This window comes from Chiloscyllium punctatum, chromosome 32 (genome assembly GCF_047496795.1).
Source record: "Chiloscyllium punctatum isolate Juve2018m chromosome 32, sChiPun1.3, whole genome shotgun sequence".
Classification (NCBI taxonomy): Eukaryota; Metazoa; Chordata; class Chondrichthyes; order Orectolobiformes; family Hemiscylliidae; genus Chiloscyllium; species Chiloscyllium punctatum.
The window spans coordinates 55,541,496-55,557,982 of record NC_092770.1 but is presented as its reverse complement, the minus strand read 5'-3'; the positions used below and the strand labels follow the sequence as shown (position 1 = coordinate 55,557,982).

The following is a 16,487-nucleotide window of genomic DNA, read 5'->3' as shown; positions in this document are numbered from 1 at the left end:
CCTGGGGATGAGCATCATCGCTTGGAGGAGTTAGAGCTGGTTTCCTGAGGAAGACTTGGCTGAGGAAGGATCAGAGTGAAGTCTACAAAATGATGTGAGGCCTGGGCTGGATTAGAGGAGAATAAGGGTCTCACTCACAAAGAGACTGAGTCCAAGAGGCACCAGATTGATAGAACTTGGTTAAAGCTGCAGAAGTAAGATGAGGAAAATACTGATTTTGTTTGAAATAGTATTGAAACATTTATAAATGTTTACAAAGGCAACAAATTATTTGATGACCCTCTCAGGACTCTTTGGCATCCCCAGATTGAAAAGGAAGAAAATAAAGAGTTAGTTTTATATCTCTTCCCATGACATACATGATATTTCTATCTGTGGAGCAAGACCCAAGATGCAGTTTCGTAACTACTTCCAAACCTTACACCAGCACTTACATCCCTCACTATTTCTGTAATCTCCTCCAACCCCATTAATACTTCCCTATCTCAAACCTTCTCCAGCCGGTACATCCTTCCCCATCACTGTAAGCTCCTCCAAACTCGACACTCTGTAACCTTTTCCAGCCCCATCTCTCTCACCTCCTCCAGCCCCATCTCTCTAACCTCCTCCAGGCTCTAACCCCTGCCTTTTTTTTGTTTCCCAACTCCAGTCTATGCACACTCTGTCACCTCCTTTAGCCCTAATACCCTTCCTTAGCTCTGGAACCTCCTCCAGCATCTACATCCCTCCCTGTCACTGTAAACACCTCCAGCCTGTACATCCTTCCCTATTTTTTCACCTTCAACAGCCCTGAGACCCCCATCTGTCACCTTCTGCAGCCCCAACACCCCTCCCTATCTCTGTCACCTCCTTCAGCCCCTACACCCTTATCTCTGTAACCACCTCCAGCTCTTACACCCTCCCTATCTCTGTAACCACCTCCAGCCCTTACACCCCTCCCTGTCTCTGTAACCACCTCCAGACCTTACACCCCTCCCTATCTCTGTAACCTCCTCCAGCCCCTACATCCCTCCCTATCTCTGTAACTTCATCCAGTCTCCAAAACACCTCCTAATCACTGTAATCTTCTTCAGACTCCACACCCTGTCCTATATGTCACCTCCATCAGCCCGTACATGCCTTCATATCTCTGTAATCCCCTCTAGACCTTATAACCCTGCCTATCTCTGTAACCCTCTCCAGTCCCTGTACCCATCCCAATCTCTGTAACTTCCTACAACACTCCAAGATCTCTCAGACCATCGCTCCCAGCAAACTACCCAGCCTTCAGGACAATTGCAACCACAACACCACACAACCCAATCATGGCAACCTCTGCAACACGTCAGATCATCAACATGGATACTGCCAATACACGTGGTAACACGATTCAACACATACATGGCAGGTACTCATATGACTCAGCCAATGTTGTCTAACTCATACACTACAGGCAAAGATGCCCTGAGGCATGGAATATTGGTAACACCATACAGATACTATGACAACGGATGAATGGACACCGCTCAGCAATCACCAGACAGGAATGTTCCCTCTCAGTCGGGGAACACTTCAGCGTTAGGTGCATTCAGTTTCCCATCTTTGGGTCAGCATTCTCCAAGGTGACCTTTGAGAAACATAACAATGCAGAATCACCAAGCAGAAACATACAACCAAGTTCTGGACCCAGGAAGACAACTTCAACCATGATCTTGGGGTCATGGCATACGACATTTAACCCCACTATACTATTGTGTTTTAGTACAAACTTTGTTACTGTTTTGCTTTGACACCATCACCTTGATAACTTGCTATGACCCCTCTACATTATTTAGTTTGTAGAGTTTTGATTATTCGTTAATATGCTGAGACCCTTGGGTGCGACTCTTATGCCTCTCTCATTATTCCAGCTGTTTGTTTTGACTCCAGAGCTACCTTTTGCATCGTAGTCACTTATTCTTAATTTTTTGTTATTATCTCTCTGCCTCAATTACTCGGATCATAGGTCACACCTTCACTTGTTATTCAGCTGATGATACTTCACTCACAATGTCTGACACTTTTGATCACCTCAACGACTTGTTATTCAGCATGTCGACACTCCACTCATACCATTTGCACAATATTTTGATCTCTCCACCTGTGTGCCTCCCTGAGTCACTTCACCTGAGGAAGGAGCACTGCTCTGAAAGTTTGTGCTTTCAAATAAACCTGTTGGACTATAACCTGGGTCATGTGACTTCTCACCCTGTCCGCCCCAGTCCAACATCGGCACCTGCACAACCATGAGAGCACATTATCCATTCAGATCCAGTCTTTTCTGAAACACGAGGGTGTTCGTAAACATCAAAACATTCGAAAATTGATCTGAGAAAGAAGTTGAAGGTTTAGAGAAAAGTTTGGAATTGGTGTGAACTTCACTTTCCAACTTTATTTTCAAACAGAAACCTGTGCTGTAAAAAGCTTGCTCGCAAACGTACAAAGTTTGACTGACATTCCATTCCAATTCAAAATTCAGTAATTCTTTAAAGGGGGAAAAAGGGTAAGCACAAATGATACGAGAAATACCTTGTCCATATGCCTCGAATTGTTTATTTTTTGAAAAGCGGCTGTGAAAATAAAGTATAAAAAACATTTTTAAGTGATAAAAATGTAAAAGTCAGTTTGAAAGTTTCAGTTCCCGAAAACAGTCAGTAAAATGACAATATGAAGTCGCCTCGTGATTCAGAATCCCCTCCATCTCAGACCAGCAGAGAGTTGATCCTTTTTGCCGACAGCTTTTTAAATATTTTTATCACACAAAGGCCACATTGCAAGACTTTCAACAAGTCAGCATTTTGGATAGTTCTAAATTTGTTCATTTTTTTAACATCTGATTAAAATAATCCAGCAGGTCAAAGATGTGGAAGGGAATTCAAAAGTTCAGAGAGCGTTCTCAGTACGAGCTGGTACACAACGTTAATCAGGTCCCAAGCTCGGGAATGTTATCTTTATGTTTTGTAGGTTGATACTAACTGCTTTAGTGGCTTCATTACATGAGGTTTATAAAACTGTAAAGGGTATCGATAAGATGAATAGGCAGGGTCTTTTTCCCAAAAATAGGGAGTCCAGAACTAGAGGGCATAAGTTTAAGGTGAAAGGGGAGGCATATCAAAGGGACTGAAGGAGCAACTTGTTCACAGTGAGGGTGGAGTTGTAATAGAATGAGCTTCCAAAGGAAGTGGTGGAGGCTGGTACAATTACAGCATTTAAAAGGCATCCGGGTGGGTACATGAGAGGAAGGATTTAGAGGGATTCGGAGGGCAGGTATTTGAAACTACTTCAGTTCAGGATATCTGGTTGACACAGACAGGTTGGACTGAACGGTCTGTTTCCATGCTGTTTGACTCTATCGAAGCAAGAAATTAGGGAATGAAATTTGATTAGATTACTTAAAGTGTGGAAACAGGCCCTTCGGCCCAACGATTGCACACCGACCCACCGAAGCGCAACCCACCCAGACCCATTCCCCTAACACCACGGGCAATTTAGCATGGCCAATTCACCTAACCTGCACGTTTTTGGACTGTGGGAGGAAACTGGAGCACCGGAGGAAACCCGGGCCACACACGGCGAGAATGTGCAAACTCCACACAGTCAGTCGCCTGAGGCGGGAATTGAACCCGGGTCTCTGGCGCTGTGAGGCAGCAGTGCTAACCACTGTGCCACCCTAAATGTGCCCTTCTGAAGTATATAGGTCAGTTACGGATTAGTTAGGATATTCCCATCTCAAAGTGGGCACTGTTGGAAATTGGGCTCTGTTTATAACTAAATTTCCTAATATTTACTGAGGAGCATCAGGATGCATTTAAATGCAAATGCAGCAACAATTAACTCTCCACATTTCTCACACACACACAGACATCACCCCCCCACCCCGCCGTGTGTGCACACATACAGACACACACGCAATTACACAGACATACACGGTCACAGACATTCCTGATGAAGGGCTTATGCCCGAAACGTTGATTCTCCTGCTCCTATGATGCTGCCTGACCTGCTGTGCATTTGCAGAACGACATTCTCGACACACACAGATACACGTCCACATGGACACGCAAATATACAGACACACATAGATACACACAGACACACAGACAGACGCCCACACACACATAAACACCGACACACACACATACACGCCCCCCCCTCACATTCTCACTCTCTCCTCTCTCACACACACTCTCATCCAATTCCTCACTCTCCCTCCCTCTCTTCCTCTGTGTGTGTGTGAATGAAAACAAAAGGGAAGCATCACAGAGGTCGAGAGGTCCCATTGACGACTATCAACAATTTCTCTGGTGTCACATGCTCCCTTTTCTTAGTGCATTGTTTGGGAAAAGAAGCAGTTTGCTTTCTTGGAAAGAACGGCAAACAACCCCTCAGTTAAGGTGGGCATCATACTCGCATCGTGAGCATCTGCCCGTGCTCATTGCAAAAGGGTTCCAATAGGTGACTAACAGTGCCTAGAGGGCCAGCCTCCAACGTACTGTCAATGGGAGGTGGGTGGGAGAGAGGTAACAGAGAGGGGAGAGGGAGAGAGAGTGGGGAGAGAGAGGAGAGAGAATGGAAGAGACAGACAGACAGGGAGAGAAAGATACAGCATCAGAAGGCAGAAAGAGAAGGGAAGAGTTAGAGAGGGAGGAAGAGATGGAGATGGGAAGAGAGGTGAGACAGTGGGATGTGAGAGAAATTTCTTGATGAAGTGAATAAACTCTGTATTCTAAGTGAATAAAGTTGTGACCACAAACTTCCCAAATCCACCAGCAACAGGCATGGAGGATGGAGGACGGAGGTTTTAGTCAAAGGCGAGGGAGAATTTGTCCTGATGCCCTAGCAATTATCTCACCCATAACCAACAGCGCCTGGGAAAAATAAATTCAATGTGGTCACGATGGCATTGTTGTTGTGGCATCAGTTCAGAACTGATAGTGCTCTTCTGTGTTCTCAAACAGTTGGAGGCACTGGATGGTAAAAGGATGTCTCTAGATAAGGGCAGGATGATGTGATCATTAATAGATAGCAGTCACTCATCATCAGCGACAAACCAAACTATACAGAGAACATTGTTTTCCCAGAGACTGGTGGGCGGTTGGGGCTGACCAATGTGGGCACACCCTGATAGTGTTCCCCCTTGTATCCCCATGCACTGTCTTATGTCACGATCTGGACACTGGTAATGGCTGTCCTGGTGCCCATCAGGCTGTGGTGCCCCAGTCCATGCCACCTTGAGCAGTCAAGCTGTGGATCTGGGTGCTGGCTGTGCCATGCTGGGGTTGGAAGGTGGGGAGATTGTGCCTGACGTTGGGAGTAGTGCCCGAGATGTGGCTTGGTGGTGATGGTGGGGTCAAGCTGTCCCTGCGACCCTCCAGGCTGTGGAAGTGGGTAATGTGAAAGCGGATCTCCAGCTGGTGGACCATACGGCGGAGGCTGCTGAAGGTGAGCACGGTTTCAATGAGCAGGAAAGCAATAAAGACCAGATTCACACCATACTCCAGGGGCAGCACCATGAACCGTGGGTTACAGCAATCGAACAGCGTCATGGGGATCTGCAGCAGCAAGCTCAGCAACCAGAAACCAGCCAACTCGGGTACCTGCATGGGAACAGGGAGGGGGAGATGGAATGGGGAGGGGGGAGAAAACAAGAGAAACTCAGGTACAGCAATCACAGAATGGCCAGTCCCAACTGCCTGCTGCAGGCTCCAGGTACTCAACCCCCATCCTGAAGCCTCATTCCCCCCCCATAATACCCCATCCCATTACCCAAACCCTATCCCTTCCTGTCCCCTTCTTCCACCCCCTCCTCCATCCTCATTCTCACCCAGTCCCCTCCCCCATATCCATTCCCCCATCCCATTCCCCTCCATCCCTCCTATTCCACACCCTGCTGACCTTTTCCTGGAGGTTGCCGATGTAGCCCAGGTAAAGACGGATCACTTCAACCAGGGAAATGAGGATGAGCAGGACACAGAGCACAATGCGGTAGTAGGTGCTCAGCACTTGGTACTGGGTTAGGGGGTGGGGGGGGAGAGAGAGAGAGAGAGAGAGAGACAGAGACAGAGGGAGAAAGGAACAGAGGGTCACAGAACAAAAGACACAGAGACAGAGAAAGAGCATGCATAGAGAGGGAGACAGAGAGACACACAGAGCAGGAGACAGAGAGAGAGAGAGAGAACAAGAGAGAGGGAGAGACAGACCGAGAGAGATACAGACAGAGAGGTTAGGGGTAGAGATGGAGAGAGATGGGGAGACAGACAGAGCGAGAGACAAGACAGACCGAGAGAGAGAGAGAGAGAGAGTGTGTGGTGGGGGGTGGGGGAGCAGAGAGGAAGCAATGCATTGATGGAGGAGGGAAAAGGACAGGATGAAGGGGGGATTAGAGGGAGAGTTGCAGAGAGGGATGGGTGAGGAGAGGGAGGGTGGGAAGTGAGGAGAGAGAGAGGGGGGGAGAGCCGAGAGACAGGGAGGCACAGAAGGGGAGAAAGATGCAAGGAGATGGAGGGAAGGGAGTTGGGGAAAGACAGAGGGCAAGATTCAGAGAGGCAGAGACAAAGTCAGAGACAGAGTTTGAGGTAGAAACAGAGATAACAATCGTTAGATGCAATGCCAACATTCCCTGAACTCTCACAAACACCCCCGTTTTAATATCCCATCACTGGATACTAATCCTCATTATGCTGCTCCACTGGCCCTTCTGATGTCTAGCCCATTGGCCTTGCCATCACTCCAGGACAATCAGGCTCCTTCCCTCCCATCACTCCTAATTGTCCCCAATCCTACCTTCAGCTCCAATATGATGACTTCACACACCCACCAGAATGGGAAGAAATAGAGGTTAAAGTAGAGGCAAATCTGTAGAGGTAGACTGGTCGCACTCTCCCGCCCTAGAGAGAGACAGAGACCGGGAATGAGAGACAGAATGAAGGAGAGTCTGGGTTTGTCATTACCATCAGTGGTTAGGGATGTTAACTAGGTTAGTGATTACTGTCAGTGGTTAGCGATGTTAACTGGGATTGTGATCACTATCAGTAGTTAGGGATGTTAACCAGGTTAGTGATTACCCTCAGTGGTTAGGGATGTTAACCGGGTTTGTGATCACTGTTAGTGGTTAGGGATGTTAACCGAGTTTGTGATTACACTCAGTGGTTAGGGATGTTAACCAGATTTGTGAATACTGTCGGTGGTTAGGAATGTTAACCGAGTTCACGATTACCGCGGGTGGTTAGTGATGTTAACTGGGTTTGTCATTAGCATCAGTGGTTAGAGCTGTTTACAGGGTTAGTTATAACCGTCAATGGCTAGGGATATTAACCGGGTTAGTGATTACTGTCGGTGGTTAGGGATGTTAACTGGGTTAGTGATTACTGGCAGCAGTTAGGGATGTTAACCGGGTTAGTATTTACTGTCGGTGGTTAGGGATGTTAACCGGGTTTGTGATCATAGTCAGTGGTGAGGGTTGTTAACCAGCTAAGTGATTACTGTCAGTCATTAAGGACATTAACTGGGTTTGTGATTACTTCAGTGGTTAGGGATGTTAACCGGGTTTGTGATTACCGTCGGTGGTTAGAGCTGTTAACAGGGTTAGTTATTACCGTTAATGGCTAGGGATGTTAGCGAGTCAATGATTATTGTCGGTGGTTAGGGACATTATCTGGTTTAGTGATGACAGTCAGCAGTTAGGGATGTTAACCGGGTTAGTGTTTATTGTCGGTGATGAGGGTTGTTAACCAGGTTAGTGATTACTACCAGTGGTTAGGGACATTAACCAGGTTCGCGATTACTGTCAGTGGTTAGGGATGTTAACCAGGTTAGTAATTACTGTCGGTGGTTTGGGATATTAACCGGGTGCGCGATTACCGTGGGTGGTTAGTGATGTTAACTAGGTTTGTCATTAGCATCAGTGGTTAGAGCTGTTTACAGGGTTAGTTATAACCGTCAATGGCTAGGGATATTAACCGGGTTAGTGATTACTGTCGGTGGTTAAGGACATTAACCGGGTTGGTGATTACCCTCAGTAGTTAGCGATGTTAACCGGGTTAGTGATCACTGTCAGTAGTTGTAACCATCCCAAACCCCTTCTACCAGGCGGTCACTGAGCTCCCCCCCGCCCCCGGTGTTACCGATCGGGCAGGCCGCCTGTCTCCGCTCGCTCGGGTTGTTGTTGTTGTTGCTGCTGAAGACGCTCTGACTGAAGTGACTGAGCTTTCGGCGGAGCGGCTCCGGGAGGGGGCTGCCCTCCATCCCCGGGACCGGCTCCACCTCCCGGGGGCTGTGATGGGGGGGAGGTCGGGGGGTGAACAGATGGAACGGACGACCGTTGATCGAACTGCCTGTATCAAAGATGGCGATGTTGCTGCGCGGATTATCAAAGATGGCGATGTTGCCGCGCGGATGCTATTGCGGACGGTGCCATCTTTGATACAGGCAAGCTGCTGCGTTTGGAGTCAAAGGTTAGACACGTGGCAGGAATCATCCAGCAGTGACACGTCAGTCAGAGTTTATAAAGAGAAGACTCTCTAAGGTCTCTCTGCTAAAGTTAAATGGGGGTTGTCCAGTTATTTGGCACCCCTGGTGTCTCAAATGTATGGAAATGTAATCCTGTACAAATAAGAGATGTCTTTGGTATGTTTGGTGGGGAGAGTTAATTTTCAATGTTTGTTTGTTCATATGCTCCTGGATTGAACCAAATTGCTTCAGTCACTGTGTATGTAAATAAATATACTTCTATGAATAAAGTACATTTTTGAAATAAAATGAAACTGATTTCTCTCACTGATGCAGCCAGACCTCCTGAGCTTTTCCAGTGATTTCTGCTTTTGTTTCTGATTTCCAGCATTTGCAGTTCTTTCAGCTTTTCAATTTAACTGGTTTGGGTATCAATCTGTCCAGCCTCATTCAATTCCCAGCCTGCTGTTCAGTTGGCCAGTGTTGCTTTTAGTGTCTGAAAAGGGCAGTTATTGAAAAGGGGTATTCCACTACCTGTAAAAAAAATGGAAGAACTGCGAATGCTGTAAATCAGATGTTGCTGGAAAAACTCAGCAGGTCTGGCAGCACCTTCGAAAGGAAATCAAAGTTAATGTCTTGGGTGCAGTGACCGTCAGAACTGATGGCAGCAAATGTTGGTTATATGTAGATGATAGGCTGGGGAAGGGAGTAAGGCTTATAAGATAGATGGGGATAGAGCCCAAAGAAAGAGAAGAACAGTTGGACAAAGGAGTGGAAAATGAGCTGGCTGGGAGGGTGAACACCTGTTAATGGAGACTGTTAGTGGCTAACAATAGGTAGTGTGTAATAGCAGACTATGTGGTAACAGGGCGTGGTGTGTGTGGGGTAGGGGGCTAAGATATGGGAGATTTCAGACCCTAAAATTATCAACTCAATATTGAGTCTGGAGGGCTGCAGGGTCCCCAAGCGGAAAATGAGATGCTGTTCTTCCAGTTTGCGCTGAGCTTTGAGTTTGACAGTGCAGCAAGCCAGAGACATAGATGTTGGCTGGGGAACAGGGTGGTGTGTTAAAATGGCAGGCAGCTAGAAGCTCAGGGTCTTTTTTGTGGACAGAACGTAGATGTTCTGCAAAGTAGATACCAAGTAGATTCTTCATTCTGCAATGTAGGCAAGACCATATTGTGAGCAGCGAACGCAGTAGACTAGATTGTGATACATGCAGGTGAATTGCTGCTTCAACTCAAAGGTGTTTTTGGGCCCTTGGATACTGAGGAGGGTGGAGGTTAATGAGCAGGCAGTATTTCTTCAGCGGTTGCAGGGGAAGATGTTTTGGGAGTGAAGGAAGAGTGTACTAGGGTATCCTGGAGGAAACGGTGTCTGCGGAAGGTTGACAAGGGACGGGAGGGGATCAGAGGAGCAGAAATTAGGCCGTTCAGCCCATCAAGTCTGCTCTGCCATTCGGTCATGTCTGATAGGTTTTTCAATATGATTTTTCCACTTTCTTTGATCTCCTTTGCAATCAAGAACTTATGTATCTCTGTCTTAAATATACTCAATGACCTGGCCTCCACAGTCATCTGTGGCAATGAATACCACTGATTCACCACTCTCTAGCTAAAGAGGTTTCTCCTTATTTCTGTTCTAAAGCATCTTCCCTTTACTTTATGGCTATGCCCTCGTCTCTCCTGCCAAACGAAACATCTTCTCGACATCCACTTTTTCCAGGCCGTTCAGTATTCTGCAAGTCCGCCAAAACTCCATCAAGTTCCAAAATCCTCAAATGTTCCTCATATGTTCAGCCTTTCATTCCTTAGATCATTCTGGAGAACCTCCTCCCAAGCCTTTTAGAGCCTCAGAAATACATCTCTGCTTTAAATATTCTAGTTCTCTCGAGATGAATGCCAACATTGTATTTGCCTTCCTAAATACTGACTCAACCTGCAAGGTTACCTTGGGAGGATGCTGGACTTTTGTACTCCAAACTTCTGAATTGTCTCCCTATTTAGAAAATAGTCTTTGCCTCTATCCTTCCAACCAAAGTGCGTGACCTCACATTGTATTTCATCTCCCTCTTCTTTACCCATTCTCCGAACCTGTCTAAATCTTTCTGCAGCCTCCCTGCCTCCTCAATACTATCTGTCCCTCCACATATCTTTGTATCATCTGCAAACACAATGCCCTCAGTTCCTTCATCCAGATCATTGATGTATAAAGTGAAAAGTTGTGGTCCCAGCACTGACCTTTGTGGAACACCACTATTGATTGGCTTCCATCCTGAGAAGGACCTTTTTATCCCCACTCTCTGCTTTCTGCCAAACAGCTAATCTGCTATCCATGCTAGTACCTCGCCTCTAACGTCATGGGCCTTATCATACTCAGCAGCCTCCTGAATGGCACCTTATCAAAGGCCTTCTGGAAGTCCAGATAGATAACATCCATTGTCTCTCCTTGGTCATTACCTCCTCAAGGAATTCTAACAGATTTGTCAGGCATGACCTCCCTTTGATGAAACCATGCTGACTTGGCCCTGTTTTACCATGTACTCCCAAATATTCAGAAATCTCATTCTTCGCAATGGACTGCAAAATCTTACCAATGACTGAGGGTCAGACTAATCGGCCTATAATTTCCCACCTTTTGCCTTCCTCCCTTTTTAAACTGGTGGGGGGGGGGGGGAAGTTTTGCAATTCCTGCAGTGGCAGGGGAATGTGCCAGGAATGCAGGGTGTTTTGGTTGGGGGAGGGGGGGAGGGGCGAGGAGCATGGACCTCACGATAAAGGAGCAGAGGGAATGGTCTCTGCAGAATGCTTATAGTGGTGGGGAGGGAAATGTATTTCTGGTGGTGGGATCTGTTTGTAGGTGGCAGAAATGGCAGAGGATAATACAATGTATCTGGAGGTTGGTGGGGTGGAAAGTGAGGACCCGGTGGGGGAGGGGGGGGGGGTGGGAATTTGTGAAGAAGAAGACCATCTGGGCTGTTCATTCTGTTATTTCTGACAGTCACAATTTGGAGGAGCCAGTCTTGGGCTGCAGTGGAATAAGTTAAAAAACACACTTCACCAGGTTATAGTCCAACAGTTACTTGGAAGCACTAGCGTTTGGAGTGCCACTCTTTCATCAGTTGGTTGTGAAGCTAGTGCTTCCACATAAACCTGTTGGACTATAACCTAGAATTGTGTGATTTTTAAATTTCTGACAGTTTCACAATGACTTGAGTGATGCAATGGTGCAAGCATCTACATGGTGACTTCACCCCAAGATGGCTGCTTTCTTTGGGGTAGGACTGACAAGGAGAAAGGGGAAGTAGGCAAGAGGTGACTGGGGAAAGGCAAAGCAGGTCAGGCAGTATCTGAGGAGCAAGAGAGTCAACGTTTCTTCAGTCCTACTGAAGAGTATGTCCGCTATGTTGACTCTCCGATATACTGCCTGACCTGTCTTTTCTGACACCACACTTGATCAATACTGACTCTCCAGCATCTGCAGTCCTCACTTTCTCCGGAGGGGTCAGGCCAGAGTCATGAGGCAAAGCAGAGCGACTCCCTCTGGTGGCCAGGAGAAGGAATCAGCAACCATTGTCTGAATGAATGAGACTTTTTTTCTTTACCTTGGAGGACTCTCTCTCTCTCACACACACACACACAGACACATCGAGCAATTCTTCTTGACCACCCTATCTACTTGCATTGCCATTACATTCTTCCACAAATCATTCCTATCATTTACAAACAATAGAGGACCCAGCTCTGACCTTGAGAAACACCAGTGACTGCAGATCTCCAGTCAGAAAACAACTTTTCCATTGCTACTCTCTTTGAGCATTAGCCTCCTCAAAGAATAAAGAACAGTACAGCATAGGAACAGTGACTTTAATAAAACCTAACATGCGCTGAAAAATGGTGCCTTACTAAATGAAAACCCTTTGCCACCACATGGGTCATATCCCTCAATTCTGTACATATTCATGTACTTGACAAGTTGGGGTGGAGGTCAAAGGCAGAGGTAAGAGTGCAGGCCTCAGTAGAGGTTATTAAAATCTCCAGGGCAGACCTAACTAGGATATAGAGTACGGAATGGGTTAACAATCAAACTTCAAGCACACTGGACAAACGAATGACAATGCAGAGAGGGACGGTTAATATGTGACTGAAGGTATTATATCTGAATACACACAGAATAAATAAAAAAAGGTAAATGACCTTGTGGCGCAGATCGAAGATGGCATTCAGGAAAGGTGGCTGCAAGGGGCTCAGGATTGGGAGCTCAATATTTAAGGAAATACATCCTATCGAAAAGACAGGCAGGTGGGCAGAGGGAGTGGGTTTATATTATTAGTAGGAAAATAAATTAAATCAACAGTAAGAAACAAAGTAGGGTCAGATGGTTTAGAATCTATGTGGGTAGATAAAAAGTTAAAAAATAATGCACAGTTGGAGTTATGTACAGGCCTCCAAACAGTAGTCAAAAGCTGGAGCGCAAGATACAGGGAGAACTAGCCATATGGATATAGGACTGGCTCAAAGGTAGAAGACAGAGGTGGTGGTGGAGGGTTGTTATTCAAACTGGGTCCACTACTTTTCATTATTTATATAAATGATTTGGATGAGAACATAGGCGGTACAGTTAGTAAGTTTGCAGATGACACCAAAATTGGAGGTGTAGTGGATAGTGAAGAAGATTACGTCAGAGTACAATGGGATCTTGATCAGATGGGCCAATGGGCTGAGGAGTGGCAGATAGACTTTAATTTAGATAAATGTGAGGTGCTGCATTTTGGAAAAGCAAATCAGAGCAGGACTTGTACACTTAGTGGGAAGGTTCTAGGGAGTGTTGCTGAACAAAGAGACCTTGGAGTGCAGGTTCTTTGAAAGTCAAGTTGCAGGTAGATACAATTGGGAAGAAGGAATTTGGTATGCTTTTCTTCATTAGTCAGGGTATTGAGTATAGTAATTTGAATTTCATGTTGCCATTGTACAGAACATTGGTTAGGCTACTTTTGGAATATTGCTTGTAATTCTGGTCTCCTTCCTATTGGAAGGATGTTACGAAACTTGAAAGGGTTCAGAAAAGCCTTACAAGGATGTTGCTAGGATTGGACGATTTGAGCTAAGGGGAGAAGCTGAATAGGCTAGGGCTGTTTTCCCTGGAGCATCAGAGACTGAGGGGTGACCTTACAGAGGTTTATAAAATCATGAGGGGCATGGATAGGATGAACAGCCAAGGTCTTTTCCATGGGGTGGGGGAGCCCAGAGCTAGAGGGTGAGAGGGGAAAGATATGAAAGGGCACCTTTCTCATGCAGGGGATGGTGCATGAGGAATGCTGTCAGAGGAAGTGGTGGAGGTTGATAAAATTACAGCTTTTAAAAGGCATTTGGATAGGTATATGAATAGGAAGGGTTGAGAGGGATATGGGCCAAGTGCTGGCAAATAGGATGAGATTAGATTAGGTTAACTGGTTGGCATGGTCGAGTTGGACTGAAGGGTCAGTTTCTGTACTGTACCTGTCTATGTATCTATAACTAGGACTCTATACAGAAAAAGGTAGAAAAGATGTGTAGGAAAGGCAAAGTTACAATGATCATGGGGGATTTCACTGTGCAGGGCGACTGGGAAAATCCGGTTGGTAGTGAATCGCAAGAAAAGGAATTTGTGGAATTCCTATGAGATGGCTTTTTGGAGCGAACTAGGGAACTAGTCAATACTGGATTTAGTGTTGTGCAATGAGGCAGACCCGATAAGGGAGCTTCAGGGTAAGGAATCCCTAGGAGGCAGTGATCATAATATGATTCAATTTACTCTGCAATTTCAGTGGGAGAAGATAGAATCAGAGGCAATGGTATTTCAGCCGAATAAAAGCAACTACAGAGGCACAAGGGAGGAACTGGGTAGAATTGACTGCAAGAGAAGCCTAGTAGAAAAGAGATTGGACCAGCAATGGCGGGGTTACTGGGAGTAATTCAGGAGACACAGCAGAGATTCTTCCTGAGGAAAAGGAAGCATGGTATAGGGAGGATGAGGCAATGATGGCTGACTAGGGAAGACAGGGATAGTATAAAAATAAAAGAGAAACTGTATAAAATGGTGAATGGCAATGGGAAACCAGAGGATTGGGAAGCTTACAAAGAACAACAGAGGGCAACAAAAAAAGAAATAAGGAGGGAGAAGATTAAATATGAGGGTAAGCTAGCCAGTAATATAAAGGAAGAAAGTAAGAGTTTCTTCAGATTTATAAAGGGCAAAAGAGAGGCAAAAGTGAACATTGGGCTGCTGGAAAATGGCACTGGAGAGATAGTAGTGGAGAACAAGGAAATGGCTGAGGATTTGAATGATTACTTCATGTGAGTCTTCATGATGTAAGACACATGTAACGTTCAAAAAAATTCAAATGTGTGAGGGGGCAGAGCTGAGTTAGATGGCCATCACCAAGGAGAAAGTGCTAGTAAAACTGAAGGTGAATAAATCACCTGGACCAGATGGAGGGCACCTTCCGAATTCTAACTATTCCGAGATAGTTGAAGAGATTGTGGAGGCTTTAATGGTGATCTTTCAGGAATTGCTAGATTCAGGAAGCATCGTAATGGACTGGAAAATCGCTAATGCAGCTGCCCTGTTTTAAAAAGGGAGTAAGGCAAAGGACGGAAGATTACAGACTGATTAGCCTAACCTTGGTCATGGGTAAGATCCTGGACTCCATTGGGAAGGATGAGATTTCCGAATACTTGGAAGTGTACCGTATATCAGGGAAAAGTCAGAGAGGTTTCATCAAGGGGAGATCATGTCTGACAAATCTTCTAGAATTCTTTGATGCAGTAACGAGCAGGTTAGACCAAGGACAGTCAATGGATATTTTCTACCTGGACTTCAAGAAGGACTTTGACAACGTGCCGCACAGAAGGCTATTGAGTAAGATGAAGTCAGAGCCAAGATGCTAGTATGGATATATGCTTGGCTGTCTGGCAGAAAGCAGAGAGTGGGGATAAAAGGGTCCTTCTCAGGATGGCAGCCACTGACAACTGGTGTTCCGCAAGGCTCAGTGTTGCGACCATAACTTTTCACTTCATATATTAATGACCTCCATGAAGGAACTGTGGGTATTCTGGCTAATGCAGATGATACAAAGATCAGTAGAGGGACAGGTAGCATTGAGGAGATGAGGAGGTTGCAGAGGGATTTGGACAGACTAGGAGAGTGGGCAAAGTGGCAGATGGAGTACAATATGGGGAAGTGTGAGGTCATGCACTTTGATAAGAAGAATAGAGGCATTGACTATTTTCTAAATGGAAAGAAAATTTAGAAGTCTGAAGTGCAACGAGACTTAGGAGTTCTAGTCCAGGATTCTCTCAAGGTAAACTTGCAGTTTGAGTCAGTAATTAGGAAGGGAAATGCAATGATGGCATTTATTTTGAAAGGATTTGAATATAAAAGCAGGCTCCATAAGGATCTAGTCAGACCACATTTCGACTATTGCATGAGGTTTTGTGCCCCATTTCTCAGGAAGGATGTACTGGCCTGGGAGTGTCTTCAGAGGAGATTTATGAGAATGGACCCAGGAATGAAAAGCTAAACATATGAGGAATATTTGAGGACTCTGTGTCTGTTCTCAATGGAGTTTAGAAGGATGGGGTGGGGAATCAAATTGAAACTTACAGAGTACCGAATGGCCTGGACAGACTAGATGTTGGGAATATGTTTCCATTGGCAGGAGAGACAAGGAGCCAAGCGCACAGCCTTAGAGTAAAGGGAAGAGTTTTAGAATGGAGATAAGGAGAAACATCTTCAGCCAGAGAGTGGTGAATCTATGGAATTTACTGCCAAGAATGCTGTGGAGGCCAGGTCATTGAGTAGGTTTATGATAGGTTCTTGAGTATCAAGGGAATCAATGGTTACAAGGGCAAAGCAGGAGAATGGGGTTGAGAAACTTATCAGCCATGCTTGACTGGTGGAGCAGGCTCGATGGGCTGAATGGCTTAATTTCTGCTCCTTTGTCTTGTCGTCTTAAAAGACAACGGGGGTAAACTTGGGTG

General features: G+C 45.8%; 1 protein-coding gene across 4 annotated transcripts in view; it reads right to left on the bottom strand.

Annotated features, from left to right (window-relative positions):
* Positions 1-2,548: 2,548 nt before the first annotated feature.
* LOC140458189 (transmembrane protein 17B-like) overlaps positions 2,549-16,487 on the bottom strand; it is a 31,999-nt gene continuing 18,060 nt past the window's right edge. The window contains exons 1-4 of one of the 4 annotated variants that reach the window (XM_072552421.1): positions 8,142-8,378; positions 6,802-6,905; positions 5,914-6,027; positions 2,549-5,615 (exon numbers count right to left, since the gene is read on the bottom strand). In XM_072552421.1, the coding sequence (XP_072408522.1) occupies positions 5,220-5,615; positions 5,914-6,027; positions 6,802-6,905; positions 8,142-8,262 (735 nt within the window). In that variant the 5' untranslated portion in view covers positions 8,263-8,378 and the 3' untranslated portion in view covers positions 2,549-5,219. Of the gene's footprint in view, positions 5,616-5,913; positions 6,028-6,801; positions 6,906-8,141; positions 8,381-16,487 lie in introns of those variants that run through there. The other 3 variants (XM_072552425.1, XM_072552423.1, XM_072552422.1) reach the window with 3 other exon arrangements.